The sequence below is a fragment of the Molothrus ater genome, chromosome 1 (genome assembly GCF_012460135.2).
Source record: "Molothrus ater isolate BHLD 08-10-18 breed brown headed cowbird chromosome 1, BPBGC_Mater_1.1, whole genome shotgun sequence".
NCBI classification, from domain to species: Eukaryota; Metazoa; Chordata; class Aves; order Passeriformes; family Icteridae; genus Molothrus; species Molothrus ater.
In genome coordinates, this window is record NC_050478.2 from 54,027,461 (window position 1) to 54,052,845 (window position 25,385).

General features: G+C 35.6%; 1 protein-coding gene across 1 annotated transcript in view; it reads right to left on the reverse strand.

Annotated features, from left to right (window-relative positions):
• Nucleotides 1–25,385, reverse strand: part of SUGCT (succinyl-CoA:glutarate-CoA transferase) — a 315,160-nt gene that overhangs the window by 161,234 nt on the left and 128,541 nt on the right. The window contains exon 12 of the mRNA XM_036379282.1: nt 19,953–20,055. Coding sequence (XP_036235175.1) covers nt 19,953–20,055 — 103 coding nt within the window. The remainder of the gene's footprint in view (nt 1–19,952; nt 20,056–25,385) is intronic.

The window sequence follows — 25,385 nt, forward strand, 5'->3', positions numbered from 1 at the left end:
ATTCAAGATCATATGTAGTCGCATACAAATTAAAAAACAAAGAAATGACCAAGACTGATGTAACAACACAGGCATTACCAAGCCTAGAAGAAAATGGAGTGCTGTCTCCTTTCATAGGCATTTTGTCATCCCAATATGCACATCTTTAGGTTAGATGCTGCTCATGGCAGCATGAGGAGAGGAATATTATCAAACAGTCATCTTTGAATGGGCTACCTCAGAATCAAATTCAGTGGAAAAAGGTGAGGCAGAATTCTTCACTAAAAGAGTTGTAGTTTGCATTCTGCTTCACACCTGGTCTACTCAAAATATGCTCAAGGCAGAACCAAGCACTGCTTTCTCCCTTGGTTTTTATCCCTTATACATGATAGAGGGTCAAGAATGACAAAGCTAACTAAAACCAGAGAAAGTGGAAATAAATCCAGGCCCCCAGCTCTAATGTCCCACAGGAACCTAACAATGAGGAATGCAGAATAGGGCTCTGCTTTGCTGCTCTGCCATTGGAAGGCTCCAGGCAGAGCAGTGGGAAGGTTGCAGGAAGACAAAGAAGAAACAGGACTTAATTTCTGCCAGTCAATATACCCTCTTATGGCAATTCTTCTAAGAAGGAAGTGGGTAAAGCATCAATAGAAAGACTCTTGGTACACTCATGATTCAATGGGATAAAACAACCCCTGCCAAGTACAGCAGTTCTCTCTACTTCCATTTCTCAGTGCCATACTCTATGTGACCAGTCCAGCTAAAGCTGGTCTCTGTGTGCTGGAACAGCATGTTGCAAGGGGTGAGGGCTGCAATTCTGTCATTATGTACCTGAGTAAGGGCTATATTAGAAGACCAACACCACTGCAAGAACTTTACTGTAGCTCTTTCATACCAGTTACATGATGCAAATGTACATTTTGAACTTTAGTGCCTAGGGAAGGGAGGGGAAGGTAATTTGTAAACAGCGGCATTTTCCAATTCATCTACCAACCAACTTGTTCTCCGAGGCTGGCTCTGTTACAACAGTCATCATTTTACACTCACTGGGAGTATGCCTAAGTATACACATGCATGTTTGAATGCATACACACACACTAAAGTTATAATACGCATGTAAATTTCATTCTATATTTATTCATTTGCTGTGAGCACCATTGCTAATGGAAAATAGACCATGTCTCCTTCTTAAGGGAATGATTAGGACCACATGTTTCACTGACTCTTATGTTGAAGTCCTTGCCGATATTTTTGAAACTAAATTACTAACAGCATACTAAACTTATTTCCCTGGTGAAAACCACTGGCTACTAACTTAGTGAATATGAACACACTTGTCCCTAAACATGCAAGTAATCATCGTACAAAGCCAGAGGCCTAAAATGAATAGGTATGGGGCAGATGAGAGCAAGGTTCATACGCAATAGTAACATACTCTATAACCAAATGACTTTGTTTATCTGAGAAACTCAGTATTACATCACTTTTCCTAAAGAGAATATAAACAGGACATTTTTGAAGAAACAGTTACTTAATGTGCAACTTGTCACCACTATCAGCTTTAACATAATAAAATACATGTGGAAAATCCCTTGAAGCAAACCTTCTGCAAAGCAGATTCTTCCCTAGTCTGGGTCAGAGGGTGTGTATGTCTATGAAGGAAATGCTATCTCTCTCTCTCTCTCTTTCACACACCCACTCAGTGTAGGTCATACAGCAGAGCTCACTGTTATGATGTTTCTGCTGTATGCATGGCATCAGCTGCCTGAGGTAAAGAAATCCTCATTGTTTCTTGGGGACCATCTGTGCCTTGTAAAGAAAACCAACAAATCACACTTCGACATATTAAATAGCAGCACTCATTGAGATTTCAGCCAAAGACCTCTAAAGTGTTTGGCAGATAGTGAATAAAGCATGTTTCAGCAAGGTAAATATTACTCTCCATATTTTCTAAGTATGGAAAACACAGCACTACCTAGCTGAAAAATTTAACCAAGGTCACTCTGAAAAAATACAGAACTGACAAACATTATGATCAGCCTCCAGACTCTAGTTTTGGAACCAGCAGACTTCAATCATTATGTATAGATGAAAGTTTGTGCAATCTGATCTGAAAAGGTATGAAGCATTTCTGGGGGATAAAGCCCCTCATTTATCTTTGACTCAATGCAGATGTACCAAAAATTAATGAGCATGCAACTATTCTACTCTTACTTATTTTAACTTCATAGTCTTAAAATCAGAGCTCTGAATAAAGAATCCTATCTTTAAGCCATGATAGTATTTCATCCCTCATGGCATCACAAATCTCAAGACTGTTGAAATTATTCTGAGTCACTCTAATTGTTCTCAAAGTTTATGACAGAAATAGAATAATTGATTCCATTTCTTTAATCAAAAAAATTATTTAGCCGAATAAGAGCAGTAGAGAAAACAAATGAGGAGATATACAGAGATGTAAGTCTTCCATTTACATACAACAAACAAGTAATTTAATGCAATTGCAAAATTATTGTTGCAGAGTTGACATTTATTACACAGTAGAATCTCTCACAACATCACTGGCAAAAGAATTATGGGTGAGCAGCAGCAATGGGTTAATAAAAGATGGTATGCTGTTAGATAAAGCTTTTACAGGTTTGCATCTGAAAGTCATAACATAACCTTTTATTTCATGTGTCACTGTGACAGAAGGTTTTCAAGGCACAGTTCTTGAAATTGCAAGATGTTAAACAGATGTACTGTATAGCCTTCCAGATTTAAATCATGAGAACTGCATTTGCAGCCCGTGTGTTGTATCTCCATTTTTTTCCCTTATCAGCTCTGGATGCCTTAAATAAAACCGTCTGGTTTATGCACTTTTTTTTCCTTTTTTTCCTATTACAGTGGACCCTAAAAAGCACTTCTTCCCTTCTTTTTTTCTTTTTTTTCCCCTTCAGACTTAAAAAACAAGAGTTATTCGGAAATATATCTCTTGGGCAGGGAAATCTTTCTTCTTATTCTGCAGGTGCTGGCAGACTGATCCAATTTCTTAGTGTAAAAAATCATCCACAGCAGAAAAAGGCAGAAGTGATACCAGTAAAAAGCAAAAAAAAAATAGAAGCATACCTGCTGAAATTTCAGCTTGAACATGCCTCTAAACTACTGAAATATTGACAGTCCTGTACCTTCTCTATTTTAACTGTTGCTTGCACTCAAAATCCTCTATTAAGAAACATTTGCCAAGTCATACAACTGAGCTTTCAATGCTTACTCAGAGGCCACTACTTGTGTCTTTGAAACAATGAATGCAGTCATACTTTAAATACATCATTGGTAGATCATCACAGACCTCTAGTAGTCTTCTGGTCCAATTTCCCTGTAAAGCACAGGCTGTTCAGGGTCTTGTTCAGGCATGTACTGCCTGTCTTTAAAGATGAGAATTTCACAGCATATCTGATCTAAAACCTAACTAAAACCACTGCAAAACTTTTGTTCCTTATATCTAATCAGAATTTTCTTTGCTGCAACTTACACCCATTGCCTCTTATCATGTCAACATGCACTTCTGGTGCTAGGATTTACTTATGTGCAACAAGGAATTAGCATGTCACAAGGGCATACTGCTGACTCTTGTTCAGTTTGCTGGCTATGAAGACATAAAGACATTGGGTCTTTATGCGTAAATCTGCATTCTATCCAGGCAATCCCTAAGCTGTAAAGCTGCTTGAGGCTTTTCTGTCTCAGGTGCAGGACCCCATATTTGCTTTTCTTGGACTTCATGAGGTTCCTGCTAGACCACTTGTCCAGCCTGTGAAAGTCCCTCTGAATAGCAGCTACACTCCAACACATCAACTTCTCTCCCAGTTTGGTGTCACTTGCAAACGTGCTGAGGTTCACTCAGTCCCCTGTCCAAGTCATTAATGAGGAGTTTAAACAATATTGGCCCCAGTAGGGACCCCAGGGAAACTGACCGTATTTTACATACTGTTGGGTTTACAAAGGCTGAACTCACAAACTACATTGTATGATCCATGCAACACTGCATGAAATAAAAGAAGTTTCCAATTAATAAAAATATGTAAATTCACTAAATTGGACAAATAATTTTGTGCTACTGAGCATAGTACAATGGCTAGAATTTTCACTATATTATAATGGCATTTACGCATTTTTGCATTAATGCATATCCTTTAATTAACATTGCTGGTATTGTTCGTAGGTATTCAGTGCTACAGAGAAATGTGGCATGTAAATGAATGCTGGAAGCACACCCCTTAACCCAAAGAATTTATTAAATCTCAATAAAATACACTTGAAAAAAAAATGACAGCATAGTGTATCAGCTACCACATCATAGAATTAAATGAGTTCATCTAGATGCTAAAATTGCAGTTTTCTGCATAAAACAGGCAATATATATACTTGCAGACATACACATATCTTTAAAAAGGCCCAGTGAATTTGCATTGCAAATAGCAGAAAGAGGAACAGACAGTATTTCCAGCAGAGGGAAAGAGACCGGGCATATAGGGATGAACGCCACAGCAAACAATTCCAAAAAAAAGGCAACCCAGCAACACCACCTACTTTTTCATCCATGCAGAACACAGGAAAACCATTTGAGGCAGGCAGTCTCAACAGAAACAAAAAAAAAACTAAAAGAAAATCCTATGTGGGAAGAATATATGAAATTCAATAATTAAATGAAAATTATTAAACATTTTAAAGTGTAGACTAGTCAAGTGTCAAAAAAAACCCATGAATAATCACACTGTTGTGAATGCAACATTGCACAAGAAGCATGCTGGTTGATGGATTGGGGTCAAAAATGCTCATCACCTTTCAGATTCAACTCCCTGGAGCTGTCTGAATTTAGGAAAAGGCCAAAGTAAGTGTAAGCAGGTGAAGATTCCATCTTGTTCTGAAAAGAGCATATACAACTTGTTTCTTTTGTAGCTATCTCTTTCTTGGCACTTATTTTATTTAGCAACTAGAAAACATATTCCAATTCTGCTATGTTAAACTGTTCACAGAACACTCCTTTCAGAAACAACTGATTCTCAGGTGTTTAAAGCAAGAAAATGCACAAATCAACACTCAGCTGTTGCCATTGTATGCAAAGCTGTGAACTTAGCCACACTTTAAAGCTGGAGTTTTAAATCATCAGCTTAGTGGAGACAACCAACTTGACCCAATCTATGAAGAACCTTCTGCCTCAAAATGAATATAGATGAAATAAAGGTGTTCCTATTCTGTCTTTTGCTGTTGTTCATCATTATGGTTATCTTGATTTATAAACCAGCAGTATAAAACAGCACCAATTAAAAAAAAAATAGAGAAGTGTTCTCAAATGTGTAAGACATTTAACTGAGTTTAAGTCAGCTGTTAAAAAAAAATCAACTGTTTCAAAAGCGTGTGTTAGTTCCACAATACAAAAAGAGGACTATGAAGTTAGATTTTCCAGCCAAAAGTCAAATTTTTCTTAAACATTTGTGTTTTAAAAACAACATTTTACCAAAAATCTAGAATTTATCATAAACCTTCCAAAGAATATGTAAAGTCAGAAAGCTCATAAATATATTTGGGGCAATAAGTCAGCTAGATTTTATTAAAAAGATGAACTTTACATTTGGCATGAAGTTACTTTTAAAGTTTCTAAATACCAAAGCCAGGCACGTAATTGATACCCAACCTCAGATCTCCTCAGTCTGAAGAAAAATATCTAGCTTGTATGAGATGCATGAGATACTTTAATTGAACTAAAGACAACCATTTATATGTCTCTGCTGTGAACTACTTCCAGGTTCCTTTGACAGACCCTCTTCCTGCTACACTCGTCAAAAGTAGCTGCTGGGATCTCAGTTTTCAGCTGTTTGGTAGGCAGGTCACTGGATCAGAAAAATAGATGGCTTGGATTAATTTAACCTCAGTATTGACATTATTTCTCTTTAAGGGGAAAAAAAATCCCATCTTAATAATGCCACAATCATAATAGAATATCATAACATTTATGCTAGTGAGCATCCATCTGAGTGAAGGGAAATATTTTTTCAGATCTCACCTTTGATCCAGGATACAGTATATTTTAGAAGTGCTTGATTTTCTCCTTGCTACTTTATTCCCATTTAAACTTTTGACAATAATTAAAATTATTTCATGAATTTGATATAAATTACAAAGAATTTTATCTCTCCCAGAACCATATTCTAGTGATTGATTCACTAAAAAAGTTAGTCCCATTCTATTTCACATAATTGTTGTCTAAAGAAGCAAAATCCTAAGACAGAGACTTTTAAAAAAAGGAGGAGGTGGGAACCCAACAACCTGCTTTTAGGTATGTTTTTCTAACAGGAGCAAAGTCAGTCCATAATACCAGTGTTTCAAGAAAGTAGGAAAGAAATGTTTATCCGTCAAATACTTCTCTGCTAGGAAAAGTGCATATCAGCATGAGGCTACACACATTTGGAAAAATCCTTTGCTTTGGTAACAGAAAATGTTGTTAGGTCAGCAAATATGCTTAGTCTTTTACTCTCCTGAGAAGAGCTGCAATGACTCTAAGACAGGAGACAGGGGACTGAGAAGGGAGAATTTCCCTTTAGTTGGTTGTTTAACTCAACCAACTAAAACATGCAGGCACTAAAGAGAGAAAACATGATGGATATTATCAGCTACTGCAATTTCCCTACACACTTTTATTCCTTTCTATAACCTCTCTGGAGACTTTGAGCAAATCCTAAAATTAAACATGAAACAGGAATTTGGGGCACAATACCTTTGAGGAGATCATAACTTACTTCATAAGCATATATCAGAAGATGGAGGTTTTCGAAGAACAAATCTCACATTGTCCCCTTTCTAATAATAATAATTTCTAATCCAGTTAAATCAACCTGCAATCTATTTTAAATGCAATTTTTGATTCAAAACTTCAGGCAAATGTGATGTCTTAGTAAGTAACCACACAGATCAGCAGGCAAGATTCCTCTGCAGCAAGACTATGTTCTCCTATTCTATTATTGGTAAAATAATTCCTAATTACACAATATACATATAAATTTCAAGCCTTTAGTTGCTATGTATAGATTTTATACTTTGTTTAGCATCTATTTCTTCCCATTTCATTGGAAAATGTGTACAAAAAGCAGCAAAAAACATTCCTGACACAAACCTAGAAAAATATCTTTATTACAAAAACCTAAAATCTATTTAAGAATTCTGTTACTTCTGTTGTGATCTGCTGACAAGTCAAGACTGAGTAATTAGTACTAAATTCTCCACACCCCCTCTAGTAAAGTAGCAGCCTCTATAAATGAATTTGTGATCTAATGTTAAATACTCATGTTGAGGTTTCTTCCTGCTGACCCAAAGGCTGGCCTACCTACTTCAAGTTTCATCTGAAATAAAGGAAACAGTGAATTAACAAACCAAACTCACTGGCTTTCTAATGTAATTTTTTTGTCTTTTCAACATCCACATGGCTTGCATATTAATTCTCAATTAATGACATAGCCAAAACCAAACCATATTCATACTTAAGTAAACATTTTTTCAGTTTCATCCACTGCCCCACTGAGTTCTGGGTTTATTTAGATGCTCAGTCAGACATCTACATCAATTAAGTTTGCAGCATTGGCTTTTGCTCCTTCAATTTGACAGAGGCCAAACTGGTGCAAAGGCAATAATCTCCAAGAGAATACAACTACAGTGTGAGTGAATCTGTGTTTCCTTTTGAAGCAGCAGAAGGTTTGTATCTACGGAATTTGGTGTGTTCAAAACAAAAATTCACTTAAAACCGCCAAGAAGTTTGGAAAAAGTGTATTGTATTGTGAAATCACAGTGACACTTCCTTCTGCACCCTCTCCTAGATGACTTGTAAAGATATAAACTATCTCCATGAGCTTTTATTTCATGCTTATTTTTCCATTACTCATCTAAAAAGTGAAGTAAAACATACACAGTGAGAATGAATGCATTTGCATTTTGCTTTCAAATAGGAAATATGCATGGATTGAAGTCTCATAGAAGAGCAAACATGTCACAAGAACCCATAATTTGCTTTTACTTTTATAAACCTGCTTCCAATAAAGGATAAAGTTAGATAACTACTTGATTAGTAATTACCCTAGTCTTGCTGTGCCTTTAATTTCAATTACAACAGCTGTTTGGCTGAGAATCATTTTCATTTTTTAAATTCTGAAAGAGCATATTCAGAGGATAAAGACATGAAAGCATGTTACTGAAATTAATTTAATTACAATTTCCAAATATTTTGAAATTTCACTGCAGAGACACTAAATGCCACCTTCTTTAAAGGACACATATTTATAACTGACACTAGTTTTAGCACTGTATTTACTGAAGTTAGGCCTTAAGAAAAAAAGGCAGTTAAAGAAATATCAGCCTATATCAAGGATATATATTGTGTTTCAAAACACATGACTTAGAAATGCTCAGTAGGCACTCCTATTAAGTGCATATTCTTATGCCCTAAAAATAAGAATGCGTAACACTGAAAAATCCAACAGGTTCTTACAATAAATAGGGCTTATCGTGCAAAGTATAACTCTTTTCAAATATAGCAGTTTATGGTGTTGATACAGAATACTGTATCAACAGAACTCAAGTTCCCTCTAAAATATACCATGCAATAGGATAAGTTGGGTATAAATGCTACATCCAGAAAATACATATTATATAGACAGTTAAACACAACTAAGAATAAAGTTCACAAAGGAAATGTTAAAAACAGAGTCAATAGTTAGAAAAGATGAAAATCAAGGCCATGAAAGTAGTAGGAAAGCATTTCTATTTTGTTAACATGCCTTGGTATCAGGGTATACCAATCAATAACGGCAGTTCAATTTGCTACTGCAGTTTTCAACATGAAAGCAATCGCACAACCCAACCAGTTCAGTAAAGTTATGGAAAGATGGGAGATTCCTAAGTCTTTTAAATCTAAGGGACCATAAAAACATAGGAATTGTGGGGGGAAAGAGGGAGATAGTTTGCACACTCAAGTTGTCAGGAAATATTCTTCTCACTTCCCAGTTTTTTAGGGGGATCAGGAAAAATAGGGAGATCTAACAAAATCTGTTATTACATAACTGCTTAAAGGAGTTTCTCAAACTCAAAGCCTTTATCTTGATGACTGGCACAGAGACCAACTGTTTTCAAGAAACAGGTGTATTGAGCATCACAGGAAGGAGTAGAGAAATCCTAATTCCTCTTTCTCATTTGTGAACCTGTGCAAATACAGTACCTAGAAGAACAAGATGTGCAGAGACAAAATGGTGTTTCTGTTCACGACCACTTTGGGTGTGACTTGAGGACTGCAGGAAAATGCATTACATTTGCCTGTTCTATGCCAAGAGAGCATCAGACTACATTTAGGAGAAGTTTCTCTCCAAAACCCAGCTCATTGAAACACATAGCAATCCCTCAAAATGGCCCTTGCAGGTTCTTAGCCTGACTCTCAAAACTCTCTGATCACCAATCCATACAGCCCATCACAGAAGAATATAATATTTGCAACACTGGTAGAAAAGCATGAGAGAGTAACTTAGCAGTGCTTGTTTGGTTTTAAAGAGAATTTTTTTAACTTACTGGTTTTTTCTTAGAAATTAAACTGGGATCCATAGTGTAAATACCATCTGCTTGGCATCTCAATTTATTCTTTTGTTTTTCCCTTACCATTTGTAAACTCGGCTTCAAATTCCTGATTTCTGTCTTTCCCTTCTCTCACATGTGAATCAGGATCTCCTATTTAATACAATTATTAATCACCTTTACTACACTAGCTTCATATTGCAGTGTAATTTCGTTTTCATGTAATTTCATTTTAATTTTCCTATTCTGTGAGCTATGAGGGGTTTCAGGTGTGATCCTAAACAATTAAAAATCAACTGGGTCCTCCCAAAGTTCTGTCTGTAAATCTGATCAAAATCTATTTTTTTGTTGATTAGTGTTTTTCAATTAGCAACAAATCCAGATTGTTTTTCAGGATTGTTTTTTTAAGAACATTGCAGATCAACAATATTAATCCAGATTTATATGTAATTCAACAGAAGTTTCACTCTCAAAACATATACTACAAAATCACACCATTTTTTATTTAAATTGTTCTAATTCAATGCTATGGCTGCCAACTGAAATCCAATTGAAATTGTGTGAAGAAAATTTCAGCACGTAGCTGGCTGCTCCAAGTGTTGATATCTGAATGCTATAGGCAGTTTTAAACTTAGAATGAATTCTTTAGAACAATGGTTATGTTACTGGACTGACTGACCATGCACAGTGAGGAAACACTTCCTGCTTCCTCATAAACTGTCTACTTTAATAATAATATAAACCTACATGAAACCACTCAGAGATGAGAGAGAAAATGGCAGTGACAGAGAAAGCTTAACTGACTAATGCCTTTTTGTGGTGATTGGAAATCTGTATCTTCAAAAGCCCACTCCTACTCAGCCCACTTTTGTCTTCTGTGGCTCAGATATTTCTCCTTATTATTAAGAGGCATAAAACTAAAACAGTACATTTTTGCTAAATGTTATTGTGTAACTACAGTGTAAAATAAACATGTCAGCATCTCATTTTTTTCAGCAGTGATTGGGACTCCAATATGAACTTAGGCAAATGAGCGTGGAAATCTTGTAATTTCAGGATGACAGGTCAGGGTCATGGCTTGAGCTAAGATTTTTTAATCAAGTTGGGCACTCAGATAAAGCACCTGAAAACCAAGTTATAAGTAAAGCCTGATTTGCATGGTTTCTGCAATTACAGCACAATTTCTGTTGTTGTCATTGGATTTTCCATTTTATTTTCTTCCTTCCTGTACTACATGTACCATCATCTATAGTTGCAATCATATGAGAGATTCTGAAATATGTATTCTTCAGAATATCTTTAGTATTTTCATGCCTACAAAACTTAACTCATGCTACAAAGCTTCACCCCACTACTTATAAATAGATTAGTTTGTAATCAATATAAGTAATAAAGACCAAGGATAAAAACCAGCCCTTATGGCCTCTGAGAGACACAAAAAAAACCCTGCAGGCTATGTTCAAATGAACTCCAAAGAGTATTTGGTGGCATTTATTTGCAAAAAAAAAAAAAGAAACACAAAAAGCACCCCTTTGTTCAAGGAAGTTATACTGAAGCAAGTCTAAAATTTAATCTGAAATCACAGTGTTTATTATTGAGTCTACTTAAAATTTGCTTAGTAAATGAAGTCACATCTACCTTAGAAAAATATTTCAAAACAAACAATGTTGTTTTCTTACTTGATTTTATATACTTAGCTGATTTGAGTCACACAACCAATAGTCATAGATAGTCTCACAGTTCCCATACTATGGGGAGAGCAAAGAATGCCTATTTAACCTCACTATTATTTTGTGATGGTGATTCAGTGAATACTTGGATTTCAGAAAAAAAGTAAAATCAACTTGTAAAAAATCAATTACTTCAGCATATAAACTTACTTGTGGCTGAGAGACTTGATGAGACAGACATATGCTTGTATTCCTTTCTTTCCCATACATATAAGAGTCTTAACACTCATCAAACTTTACATAAATGCAACAACTGGGTCAATTAAAAACTCTTTTGACCCCACAGTTATACAGTTTATACAAAAAGAAATGAGGGCTGGGTTCACACTCTGTAGGGAACTTCTCAGAACTTACACATCTAAGTCAGTAGATCAAAGTTTGATGGCCTTATCCTGAGCACACTCTGGTAGTGTGAGATGCCAAATACAAATTCTTTGAAACCGACTGATGCCACTTTGATGAGCTGCAAGATTAGGGAACCAATGTGTAACTCCTGCAAGTACAGAAACTAATCCAAGAGTTTGAGGCACAAGGGATACGTATTATAGACTCCTAACACTGAGGCCTAACAAAAACGGAGAGGTTTCAAAAACAGCCTCTATGCTTCATGCCCAAGCATGGCTTTTTGACACATGTGCTTCTAGAAGGAAATGCCCAGAAAGGCTAGGTGGCTCTTCATGTCCTTGAACAGCCATGGCTGCAATGTAACTTTTAAACACATTGTATTTTATGAGAATGGATCTCTTTTTTGAGAACTTAATATTCTTCATAACCCGCAAATACTTGGATCATGCTCTTCTCAGTGAGAATAGGATTAGCTAAAGACATACCATTCATATATATACACACTTAAAAGGGCTCTGGAAAATTGTTGCTCCTAAGCATCACTTGCTTGCACAAAGAAAACGCAGTGCAATCTAAGTGCATGCTCAACTTATTTCCTGTAAGGCTCCACCATCATTCAGTAAAGATGTGCAAAAGTGATGCCACTTCTCATAAGGCCTTATTTTAATATACAACAGTTAAATCACATGATAAAAAATTTAACTTCCCAATTTCTCCGGTGCTTTTACATGAGAAGTTATACTTCACAGAAGCATAACTACTGCATCTTTAAAACACTGCTTCTCCAAGTTCCAACTTCATGGTTAAGAAGCCAAAATAGAGAAAATTAAGAATAAACCCACTGTGTTAATTTTTTCAGCTATTTTAACAACATCATATTTTTCAGGTGCTCCAATAATACTTTCAACAGTTTCATTTACATCCATGAGGACTCAGCACTGCTACGTATTTTGCATGTGGCATCACAAGGCAGGTACTCAAAACATGAGGCACACACATTAAATGACCTTTTAATATTTTGATTGAAGTGACTTATCCAAAGCTATGTGGGAACTGTGTGGCAGATGCAGGAAGAAATTCCTGTCTGACATTCAACTTCTATAAAAAGAAAGCTATATTTCTGCTACTTCGTACTTCTTTTTATACTCTGAATCAAATGAATTAAGAATTTGACAGACAATCTGGTTCAGGAGGCAGATTCAATGCCCTCCTAATGATCAGTCTAGTCCTATCCTGCATGCTTCAGGAAGATGGTACAGCAGAAAGACATTACCTGTTTTAAAAATATCACAATGCATATGAATTAGAGGTTCTACAGTAAAGTTGTTAGGAGTTCTCATATTGGCATAGTTCTTATTTATTGTAGCATTTCTAGAAATCAAAATTCAAGCATGGAAAAATCCTAAACATTTTATCTAACGTAGTTAGACAATTTCTTATCTAGATCTCAAGCCAAACTGACACCTTCAGGCTCACAAAAGTCATAAAGGGCTTGGGGAATATGTGGCAACAGGTGAAAGCATGCACTGTGTGGGACTCAAGTCCTCTTTACTAACAGCCAACTTCTTTCCACTAACCTTAAAAACATGGAACAGAAAAGATCATATCTGTGACATTGCCATCAACTTTCTGCTCAAGTCTCTTGGACAAAGAACTAATTCTTTAAAATGGAGCAGAAGAGCTCCCAGGCAAAACCTAGTTGTCAGAATATTCTGGTATGGTAAAAAAAAAATCTTATTTCTGGAAACGTTTTATCCCCCATGAGTGGGTGATTTTACCAGAAACGTTCCAAATGTACTTGAGATTTAGGTAGACAACCAGTACTGGAAATTCTGTAAAGCTAAAGGCAAGCAAGAACAAAACCTCATAATAGAAATTGTTGAGCTACTTCTTTACTACTATTTTTCTTATAGCACTGTCTATAAGTAGTAAGTACTTCTAGACAGTAGTTGTATATTAAAAGTGTGTACAGACAAAATCCTGTCATTAACATAAGCATACAGAGTTTTTTTTAAAGACTTCTCCATTATAAGCTTTCCACAAGTCATTGTAACAGAGGTAGGCCATGCACAAACACGGCACAGCCATGGACCAGATTTCACTACAGCCAAAATTTAAAATACACTTCCTATTACAATATTTCTCATACCAAAATACAAGTGCTGTTTCATTTTGAGACTTTCCTACAACATCTGTATATAGAATATATATATATAATGCATAATTGTGTATATGTGAAAATCACATACTACAAACTGTACTGGAATTGGATTTTCCATTTTACTTCTTCAAAATATGTTCCATTTCTTAATCCACTCCCCTTTAGAACAGAATCCACTTTCATAAAATTCCTACAGGCCAAAAGCTTGAAAACATTTGTAATTCAGTATAAGAGAGCTACTCTTGAAAAAATTGAAGGCTTGGGTATAGCTGGTGGTGTGGTGTTTTTTCATTGCACAGAATTTAAAAATTGAAGTAAAAATTTGTCTTCCAACACCAAAGCCAGGCAGCACACATTTTCAACTTAGCAAGAGAGGCATGAATACAGCTAAATTTCTGATTCAAAGTACAGTTTAATTTTGGATGTGTTCATCGGGTTGTTTCACTTTCAATGAATTGGCATTTTTAAATGTAAAAACATTCCATCATAGGATTTCCAACCAGTTTTAGTACTTATTTAATAGACACATAGAAAATTTAATTCCTCTCTCTTGTCCATTAGGAATTACTTCCAGAAATATCATATTGCCTTAGGCCTTCAATCAGTTGCTTTTCAGTTGCAGAAACCTCTACATGTAAAAAAACCTCCCTATAGTATTATGAACATGAATATAATTTCATTTGTCTTGGGACAGCCCTCAATATGCCACAAAAGTATATTTCAACAAAGAATAACAATTAAAATATGGTCCCATTAAAAAAAAAAGGCTCTGTAAGGTGGAGCCTTACAGAAAACAAAATAACCCCCAACCAAAATCAAACTCAAACCAGCACCAAAACCCAAACAATTAAAAGAAAAAAAGCAACAAAAAACACCACCAAAGCAAAAACACCCTACACATTTTATAACTTTTGCTCTTCTATTTGTTCAAAATACTGAATGCAGAAGCTTTTACCAGGTGCTAGGAATTTTTTTTGCCAGGATACATACAAAATAACTTCCAAAATAAGAGACAATCTGAAGGTTAACGAAAAAAAGAAACTACCTCCTTCATAAGTTTTCACAAATAATAAACTTAAAACATTAAATAATTACCAACTATCAGATATTTCAATACTCAATTTACTGTGACTTTTTTTCTGAGGCATATTCAGAGAAATGGCTAAAGGAACTGTAACGGCCTTCTGGGACAGGAAGACTAAGGTTTCAGTAAAAAATGTTAAATTAATTTTTATAGTGATGCAAAGTCAGGGAAGGGTTGTTAAGGGATGGCCTCTTGCCACAGGGTGGAGTTTTGTTATGGTATCCTTTTAGAGTCTGCAGGTGTTTGGCAGGAGCTGAAATCAGGGCCAGCTGTGATATTTCAGCTCCGATATTTCCCTCCCCATATTTCTCAGAAGTGATGCATCAGGATGATGTCTTACACCTGATGTACTCAACTTGTGTGGTATGACTGGAACTGCTGGGGGGGCATGGGGGAAGTGCCACTGCATGGTTTTCATTTTATTTTCAGCTGACAACATTCATATAGTAAAACTCATCAACATGAATGGATTTAATATAGTAAAACACCAGATTACAGTTTATTAAACTGCCCATTTTTTTTTCTGGGTTGTTTTGGTGCTTCTTGTATTATGCCAGCTATTTAATTAAAGTAAGAACATGCTATAAAATAATGTTGAAAGAAATTACAGTGCAAAAAAGGCGAGGGCAATGGTCTAAAGAAGAAAAAAACACCTTCAGTCACCTCACTTAACCAGCAAAGATCTCTGTCCTGGCATACTTAGCTGCAGTACAGTGCGTACCTGTTTTTGTTTTGTTTTATCTTTTGGGAGAATTTGAATAGTTTCTAGTAAAAATGGTATTCTCTTTTAAGTTTGTTTTGTTTGGAAGTCTTCAAACCACATTGTATTTCATACACATATTCCCCAGGGTATGAAAAATGGGACCATACTGAGGTCACTCATAAGATTTTTAAATGGTTTAAGAATTCTTTTAATGTTTGTACTATCTTGGCCTGGTTAAAAGAGCATTTTTTAAAAATAGTTTTTAAAAGTTTCACTATATAAATTTTCATAGTCTATACTGTTCTATTAAGCATTTGTAAGAACTTTCACAAACATTGCTTTCTCCCTCACATTTTTAAGAAATTTTTTCCCTTAACTAGCCAATCTCCTTTTTCTCTCAGCCGTTTTATCCAAATACGCACAAGTACACGCGTACGTCTCTCCACAGACTGATTGACTTACCAGTACAAATGCCTGTGGTATTCATTTAACTTCACAAATGAATAAAAGATTATAATCAGTGGGAAAAGTGGACATTTAACTCCATTCATGGAAAAACAGTATCACCTGGCGCTCCAGCTGAGTAAGAAATTTCCTGGGTTTTGGCAGCTCACTTGGAGTATGACTGAAGCTGTTAATGATATTAGTGAAATGTCCTGGGATCAAAAAATATGTTGTTTTATCTCAGTTTATAGAAGGAGTTATATAAGCCACTCCCAGCCTTCAGAGCTCTGAGGTCCTTTTAGTTAAAATCAAATTTGAAAGCACAACCAGCCTGTAGCCAATTGAGCTCCATTAGACTATTTCAATCATCTCCTGTAGTTGTCTTTCTCCCTACTTCCTCACATGTGCTTCTAGCCATCCCTTGCATTGTTCCAGCCCCCTCCCTAGATTGCTGTCTCCATCTGGTACCAGCCTAGAGCACCCTTTACTGACAGCTGAGCTGACATCCGTGCAGTGCATCTTGGTCACTAACAGTGCAAGACTACACTAACAAAGCAAAGGGTTTGTATTATGGATATAAAAATCCAAAGATGAAGGAGGAAGGTAGTGGCAATAAATGAAGTAAATAAAATGCTTAGACCCAATCTTGATGGTAACACAAAAAGGAAGATGTTAGCTAAGCCTGTCTAAGCCTATATATTAGGATTAGATAAGAGTTGGGCGAAATTGAGCTACCACGGGTTTGATGTTTTTCTGGACTCTTCAGAATGGTTGAGAGCAAATGGCGATGAGAAGCACTTAACTGTGCTATGATCAAACAGTGTTAAGTAAAATTAGAGTTTCACATGTCATACAGTATCAGTATGCATGCTTATCATAGGCAAATTGAGTGACATCTTTCTTAGAACTGTATTTTCTGGTCTAAACTGAGTCTGAGAAAACCACATTATAATGTGAGCACTGGGAAGAACTATTACAAAGTTTTCATACTTGATAAAAATCTGGGTTCAGGTTTATACATTAGAAAATGGGTGGATTGATGAATAGATGGATAAAGAATTGGTTGGATAGTCACATCCAGAGGGTATGGGTCAATGACACAGTGAGACATGATTTTGGTGACAAGAGGTGTCCCTCAGGGGTGCTTTTTGGGACCAGTGCTATTTAATGTCTTCATCAATGACAGACAAAGGGATCGAGTGCACCCTCAGCAAGTTTGCAGATGTCACCAAGCTGAGTGGTGCAGTTGCCACACCTGAAGGATGGGATGCCATCCAGAGGGACTCTCATATTCTTGAGAAGTGGGCCCATGGGAACATCACAAGGTTCAAGAAAGCCAAGCCTGAAGTTCTACACCAGGGTCAAGGCAACCCTCAGGATCAATATGGGCTGGGGCATGAGAAGATTGAGAGCAGCCCTGCTGAGAACAAATACAGGGAGAGGTTGGACATGAGCCAGAAATGTTTGCTTGCATTCCAGAAAGTGAAATGTGTCTCAGGCTGCATCAAAGGAAGTGTGACCAGCCCACCAAGAGAGACATCCTTTCCTTCTACTCTGCTTTCATAAGATCCCACCTGTAGTATTGTGTCCAGCTCTGAGGTCCACAGTATCAGAAGGAGCAAGTTGGAGGACTCCAGAGGAGTGCAGTAGAGATGATCAGAGGGCTGGATGGAGCACCTCTGCAATGAGGAAAGGCTGAGAGAACTAGTAATGTTCATCTTGGAAAAGAGAAGGCTCTGCGGATTCCCTGTTGTGGCCTTTCAGTACTTAAAGGGGACTAAAAGAATTTTCACCAGGAGCTGTTATGATAGGATAAGGGTTAATGACTCTAAACTGAAAAAAAAAGTTAATTTAGATTAGCCATAATAAAGTTTTTACAATGATGGTCAGAAAACACTAGAACAGGTTGCCCAGATAGATGGTAAATGACCCATCCCTGAAAATATTCAAGATCAGACTGGGTGGGGCTTCTGAGCTATCTGATCTTGTTGAAGATACCCCTGCAGATTGCAGGGTTGTTGGAATAGATGACCTCACAAAGATCCTTTCCAACTCAAACTATTTTATGGTTCTATGAAAAATCTTGCTGTGATTAGAGTATGTTCTTGTTGGTGGGTGCTGTTTTTCTCCTATTATACCTGGAATTTCATAGTGCAGAGGACACCTAGATTACAGTCTCTCAGGTGATAAATTTCTTCCCCAGTCAGACAATCTCAGTCTTTTATTTCCCCTGCTTCCTTTGAACTGAAACTATCTGTGAGAAAACACTTCTTTCAGAAATGAAATAAAGGTATAACATGCAGCTATGCACAAATATTGGCATTAAATTCCAGTTCAAATGACTGGGTGCCACATATTTCAGAAAAGTGTGTAGAAAAGACAGTTTTAAAGCAGTTTCATGAGGAAAAGATTAGCATGCCCCTTACAGAAAAATATTTCAAAAAACATGCCATATCTAACCACAAAGCACCATGGTACCTAGGCTAACTATGTCAAGTAATAACCTGACACATACGTATAAATAACATATATATATAACATAATGTTATATATGTGAAAATGTTATTTAGGTGAATTCTAACAAGAACAAGGTAACCAAGATATCCTCTTTCCAATTTGGGAGGTAACAGCCCATGACAAATAGTGTTTTAAAAACAGTCTCTTTCAGAGTAGACTCAACTTCTTAAAATTCACAGCATCAAAAAAGCACAGAATATTTTTCCAATGTTGCCCTAAGCAGAGCCAAGTCTGAATAAAATACTCTTGCTGTATGTTCTTCAAAGCCCAATCTTAATCCCTGTGAAAGTTATGAAGTGAAAAATTTGGCCCATGCATACTTTACGGCATGATACTACATCATTTTAAGAAGAGAGTATTTATTTAATAAAAAAATATTCTTTCCCTGCAGTCACCTAACAAATATTATTTTATGCCTCTAAAATATAATAATATTTGTAACAAACATTTATTATAAATATTTTTTATGACAGGGATTGCTTTGCCTGCTCTTATTTTCCCAACACTGCAATCACATTCGCAACAAACATTTCTGACAGCAGACATGGACGTGTACAAAATCAGAACAAAATACCAAAATAGTCATTGATAAATCATTTTTTCTTGTGAATCTCTGTAGTAAAAATCATTTTAGAGAAGATTCATCACACATTAGAACAGCCATAAAATATTCAGCTGCAGTACTCAAGACAGTATAATTCAGTTTATCTTGGGCCCTTTAACCCTTCCTAAGCCAGAAAGTCAAAAAGCAAGGAAGGTAAGCGGGAATATGAAGATAATATAACTCTCCAGGTACTAAAGTATAAAAATATTGTTTATAATTAAGGATAGGTGTAATCCAGTGCAAGATTTAAAATAGATACAGAGATGAACTGTTTTTAGCTACTGAAACCACCAGGCCAGGAAAAGGTTTCTTTCTTTCTATGGATTTTTGTGCTTCATTTTTCTTTTTCCAGTCAAAATATTGCCCATTTATTTTCAAACAGAATTGATTTTGGTTATCCATACTCCATACAAAAAAAAAAATAGTTCTTTCAGGGCCAAAAAAAGGTGCTTTTCTGCATATTTATGTGATAAAATGCAATTATATACTATATTATGGTTTATTCCTCTGTTTTACCAGCCAGTTTTAAAACATAGACTCTCTATGTGAGACATGGAATACCTATGGTTTAATTTGTTGTGACAAAAATCTGAGTTCCCAAGCATATAATTCATTTAAACATCTGTATTTATTTCTTAATATGACCTACTATTGGCTGACACTCAATTCATCAAGAACCTCTCAAATCCCATTTTAAAGTAGCCAAAATCAGGTCTGAGTGGCAGGAGGAGTGATCATTACTCAGCACTTGTAAGACATGTTTAATAATGTACAGAAGAGACTTGGTGAGGACCAACCTGAGGGTCTGAGAACACTTGCTGCATGTTGTTGATTGGGCCGTAGGGAACCCCACTCCCTTCAAAGAGCTGCAACCACTCGATCGTTGCTTTTTCTGAAAACCTAAGAGCAAATAAGAATGAATGTGGTTTAAACACTGTACTTTCAGATTCTAAGGAGTGTATAGCATATCTCTCTTCTCTTTCACTGCTTCCATACTCCTCTCCACTGATTTCTTCCCAGTCAGTGAATAAAATAACAAAAATGTACTAGCTATATTCTTCAGAAATGCAAAACCCAAAGATATAGGAGAAAGAATATCTCTGAACGAGCTTCTGTTTCTATCTGATAATCTGAAGCAATGCAGGAATGATGTAAAGCTGAATTTATCATCAGTTTCAAATAAGGATCAATGGGTTTCCTCCCTTCCTTAATTATACTAATGTGCTTCACATTCGTTTCCCATCATGTACATATTTAACAACAAAAAGATACAGTGCAAGTACCATACAATACTGCTCATTTAAAGCTGATGTAAAGCATCATCAAAAACATACATCAGTATTAAAATCCACATTTTTAGGTCAGATAAGAAGACTGATCACATTTTTATTTGCTGTATGGTTGTACAACCTATCCTAAGAACACACAGTTCAGCATATATACACGGTGCCTGTATGCTGGTGAACACATTGCTCCAGGTCTTTGTATCACATGCAAAAAGCTAATTTTATTTCTTTCTAAGCATTCCATTTCAGAACTAGTAACACCACTCTATTTCCCCTGTTTTGCTAGATAGATTTTCTTTCCTCATCTGCCTACTGAAGTTGCATACATGAAGAAAAGACACCGTTGGAGTAATATCAGTCACTGAGAGATGGTATTTTCTGCAGTCATCTGGGATCCTGAATCAAAGGTAAACTTACTTGGAGATAGCATTTTAAAGTTCAGGAAGATAAATACCATAGAGGTCTACCAGCTTATTAGAAATCAAAGACTGGCTTCATGATATACCTAACACTGAAAAGAAATTAGATGTGGATTAAAGACCTGATGGAAACAAAATTATTAGAAACCTTAAAAGGGACACTCAGTTACTGGCATTCTATAGCTACCAGTTTGCTGTTCCTTAAGAGTAATTTGGAAGAACATCAGTAACATTCAGCTTTATTTCTAGCACAAAATATGCATGGCGCTTTCTCAGAGCTAGCAGATTTATTCCTGGAGTCAACAAGCAATTCTAGAAGAAATGGAAGGAGCAATAAAAAAGTCAAAATAAAAGGCCTTAAAAGTGCAAAATGTGTTATAAAATGAAGCATGAGTCATGAAAGAATGAAGCATAATGCAGCATAGCTTCTAAATAAAACAGATAAAAGAATATTGCAATGCACTTCATTGAATATTAAAGTGGCCTCATGGTAAAGATGTAGTCAGCCATAAAGACAGGGCTGCTGTTGAACCCATCTAGGGTCTATCCAATTTAGTACTCTGTCAGAGCCATACCTAGAACCAGGTACATTGCAGGAAACTGGGAAAAAGGTAACTCTAGAGAGGCAGATAACCTTTCTTCCTCAGGGATTTCAGATATTAACCATGATTTTAGTCTAAAATACAATTTGTAGTTCCCTTCAGTACTCTCCATTCAACAACAATTCTCATCATCTGTATATTCTTGTTATTCATAGCCATCGAGTATTAAGGTTTGGGGCTCAAACTACTGAACAAGGTAAATAAGATTTGCATTAAAAATTGTTTCCCTTCAGTTACACATGCCGTTTATATAAAATTATTCTGTTCCCTGCTAGCAACAGAGATGCTTCATATTTCATGGCCCACTAAATCCCTTGTTATAAATGGAAAGCTTTTTTCAGCTACTACTTTTTGACACTTCAAATTCTACTATCTCATTTCTAATAAGACAGGACAACTGCAAGAGGAATCTTGGGCTCAACTTCATAACCACGGTGCTGAACACCAGCATCAGGAAATTATTGTAATTCTCAATGTATCACATTTAATTGATCTGTTAGTAATGAGTAAGTCCTGCTATGTTATGTTCCCACACTTTTTTTTAAAAAAGAGTTTATAAATATCTTCCTGAGTCTAAAAAACCAGAACTTTTGCATTTAAAGAATAGCCTGAAAATGAAGTTTTTTCAACAGGGGTGTCTATAATCTATATCTGCATAACCAGTAAGCTCCTTCCTGATGTTGTGGTAAATTGAATAATTTTCAAGATATATATTCTTCTTCAGTTACACCATCGTGAGTGACTCAATATATAGTGAAGTTGTATATGCGAGTTGCAGAATCTATGTATATGTTAAGCAAAATTTCTGTGATTCTATATTAATTTATACAATTTAAGGTTGCGCTTAGGTTTTTCCTTCCTACGTGACAGAAAAAAAACCCTACAGTTTTGTAGAAAACATGAGATTGTCTATTATCCTCTGTCTATTATCCTCAAGGGACACACAGCGTTTCTTATTGAAACTCTGATGGGGAATAGCTCCCTTTATTTGTGTTAAAGAGAGGCTGTTGAGAACATATTGTTAAGCAAACTGTTTAAAACCAAAACAGAACACCACCACTGCCAATAAAGGTCTAGTATTCAGATTTTGAGAGCAACAGCATGGAACTATTTTGCTCATTCAACTATGTTTTATATATTGAAACATCTGCTGTACATCATTAAGGGAGAAATACTATTTCAAGATCTGATAAAAGATAAGCAATGGATTAAAAAAATGTTAATTTTTACCTCTGATGTCAGCTGTACAAACTTCAATTTATTTTTTACCAACCTGTATGTATTATTCCCCCAACTAAACACAATTTGTGATACTACTTACACAAGTAAATACCATAACCATTACTTTAAAGTGAAGGGCTGATGTTTAGGTTGCTAAGTACCCATTAATAACATGCTCAGCACTCCCAAATAACAAGAGAAGACCCTCAGCAGAAACTTCCAAGAAGTAGAAGACTAACATTCTCTCCTGAAAATGAAAGCTCTGCCAGCAGGAATTTAGAAGGTCTGACCAATCCTTTTTCTCTTAACATACTTTAAAATGTCTTTCTATGATTTTTCATTGTTTTTAATAAATATCATACTTTATAAAGAAAGTAAATAATTTATTTTTCTTAACTGAAAAATATACATATACACATACATAAATAAAAACATTGTGATGGAAACACACACAAGGCTAAACAATGGTCCATCTTCCAAACCTGAACTAGTAGGGGAAAAAAAAGAATTCAGGACTGTAGAGCACCTGAACTCTGAAACATGACACTTGCAAGAGGATCTTTACTTCAGAGATACTCAGTGACTGCAGGAGAGCTCAACACTGCTCAAACTACAGCTTCATTTCTTTTCAGAGGAGTCCCTTTTCCTATAAAATGTTCCATCTGCCACATATATATATATATATATATATGTATAATCACAGAAATGCCCTCTGAATTACCTGTGATTTATTTATAAAAAATGTTTTAAACCTGTAGCTTAGCTTCTGCAATTATTACCAGTATTTTAGAAGTTCAAACGGATTTGCTTTTTACTGTACTACTTTGTGGTATGAAGCTTAAATTCAGGCTCTTTCTGAAAGCACCTCTAAAAAAGGAAGGATATGTACCCCAATGAAGAACAAACCCATTGCTAGGACATTTACTGCAAAGCCTGAACTGAGGCTTACTTCCTGAAGAGGTCAAAGTCTCCATGATGCCTTATTTGCGTTTTAAGCAATACTCTAAGCCTCCTCCACACTAAATTACACAGCACTCACGAAAATACTAAAGTTGCAGTATCGAAATGAGGCATCAAATTCCAGAACATTTAACATTAAATACATTTCATGCTTTAAAATATTTTAAGAATAGAAAGTGCGGCATAAGCTGAACTAATTGAAATTGGAAGAAATCCAACTAAATATATTTTTCTTCAATTAGTAAATCTAGCCGGCATCATTAAATGGAAACATCTAAATTTAAACTATACACTCAGCAAATTCATAAAAAAAAATTACAGTACAATATAAGAAAAAACCTCTAAAAGGCAAAAATTAAATATAAAATAAAAAAGTTTTACACCTTGTTTTTTTACATAAACTACAAGCATAGTTTGGCTTCTTGAAAAGCAGGATCTACATTCCCTTTTGCTTTCTAACAAATTCTAATTTAAAGAAAAAAGTAAGAAATGCATCTTTACATGTAAAACAGAAAAAGGATGTCTGCTGGACTTGTGCAAGTTATATGAAATGGCTTTAATGTGTCCATATTTTTTAATTGCACTTGGGTATGTTTCTAAGTTTCTCATCCTGATAACTATTAAAATAAAATTTGGTGTTTTTTAGCAATATTTTGTCTTTCAATGAAACAAAGACTTGAAAAGTTTGAATGAGTCCACTTTGTGTATTCCATTTTCTATGTTTCCTAGGAAACCTTCAATCCTTCCTACATCCTATGTAGAAGGGCAACCATGTTTCTCTAATGGATAAAAATATCCAATTCCACACAAAGTTTAGAACTACTGAAGCAAAATACTGCTCTTTTCTATAGGAAACCTATGGCAATTAATTTAGAGAAGTTATTTGGACAGCTACCAAATACAGATGGAATAGCAACCTCCAGGATTAGTAAGAGCTTTCTACATGGGGTCAATCACAAAAAGCTCCTCTGTTCTTGCTAAAGTCCACAAGAGCATTCCTGTGTTTTCTACCACAACGCAAATCTGCATCACAGTTTTTGTTTTATTTTGTTCTATCAACAGTCTCTTCACTCCCAAATACCTAGAATATTTTTTCTCTTCACTACCAAACACCTCTTTAATTGTAGTTAAATGAGTAAGAGGTTGGTACAGTTTCTTACAGTAGCATCTATGGAAGACACTACACAAAACAAAAGCCCTAGAAAATATTTGTTTGGAAAATTCAAAGAACGGTAGTGTACAGTGAATACAGAATTAGTGCTTTCAAAGTGAATTCTACAGTATTTACTCAATAGTGTGCAAATATCTCTGTTAGTGTCTACTCTTCTGTCACCGGTGAATCGCTGGGAAAACCACAACAGCCAAAATATTAAAATAGTCGTGATCAACATGATTGTACAGGTTTTGCTGAGAGATATTTCAAATGCTTTAAAAGATGTCACATACAGTAGATTATAAGTGGTAGCTACATAAAAAAACTATCCAGACATTTGCAGTTACAACAATTCACCATGAAAATTCTTTTATATTTCTATATAAATAAAAATATTCATATAGATAAATAAATATTGTTTATTTATAGATAAATATTGCATACTATAAATATTGCTACCAGTTTTGTAGAACTATTAATAAATCTTCACCTTTATGCACTAAATTTGTGCCAGAGGTTAACAGACTTTCCTCTATCAAGATTTGCATGCTGCTTTAAAACCATGTAAGATTTTTAAGGAATGGCATAC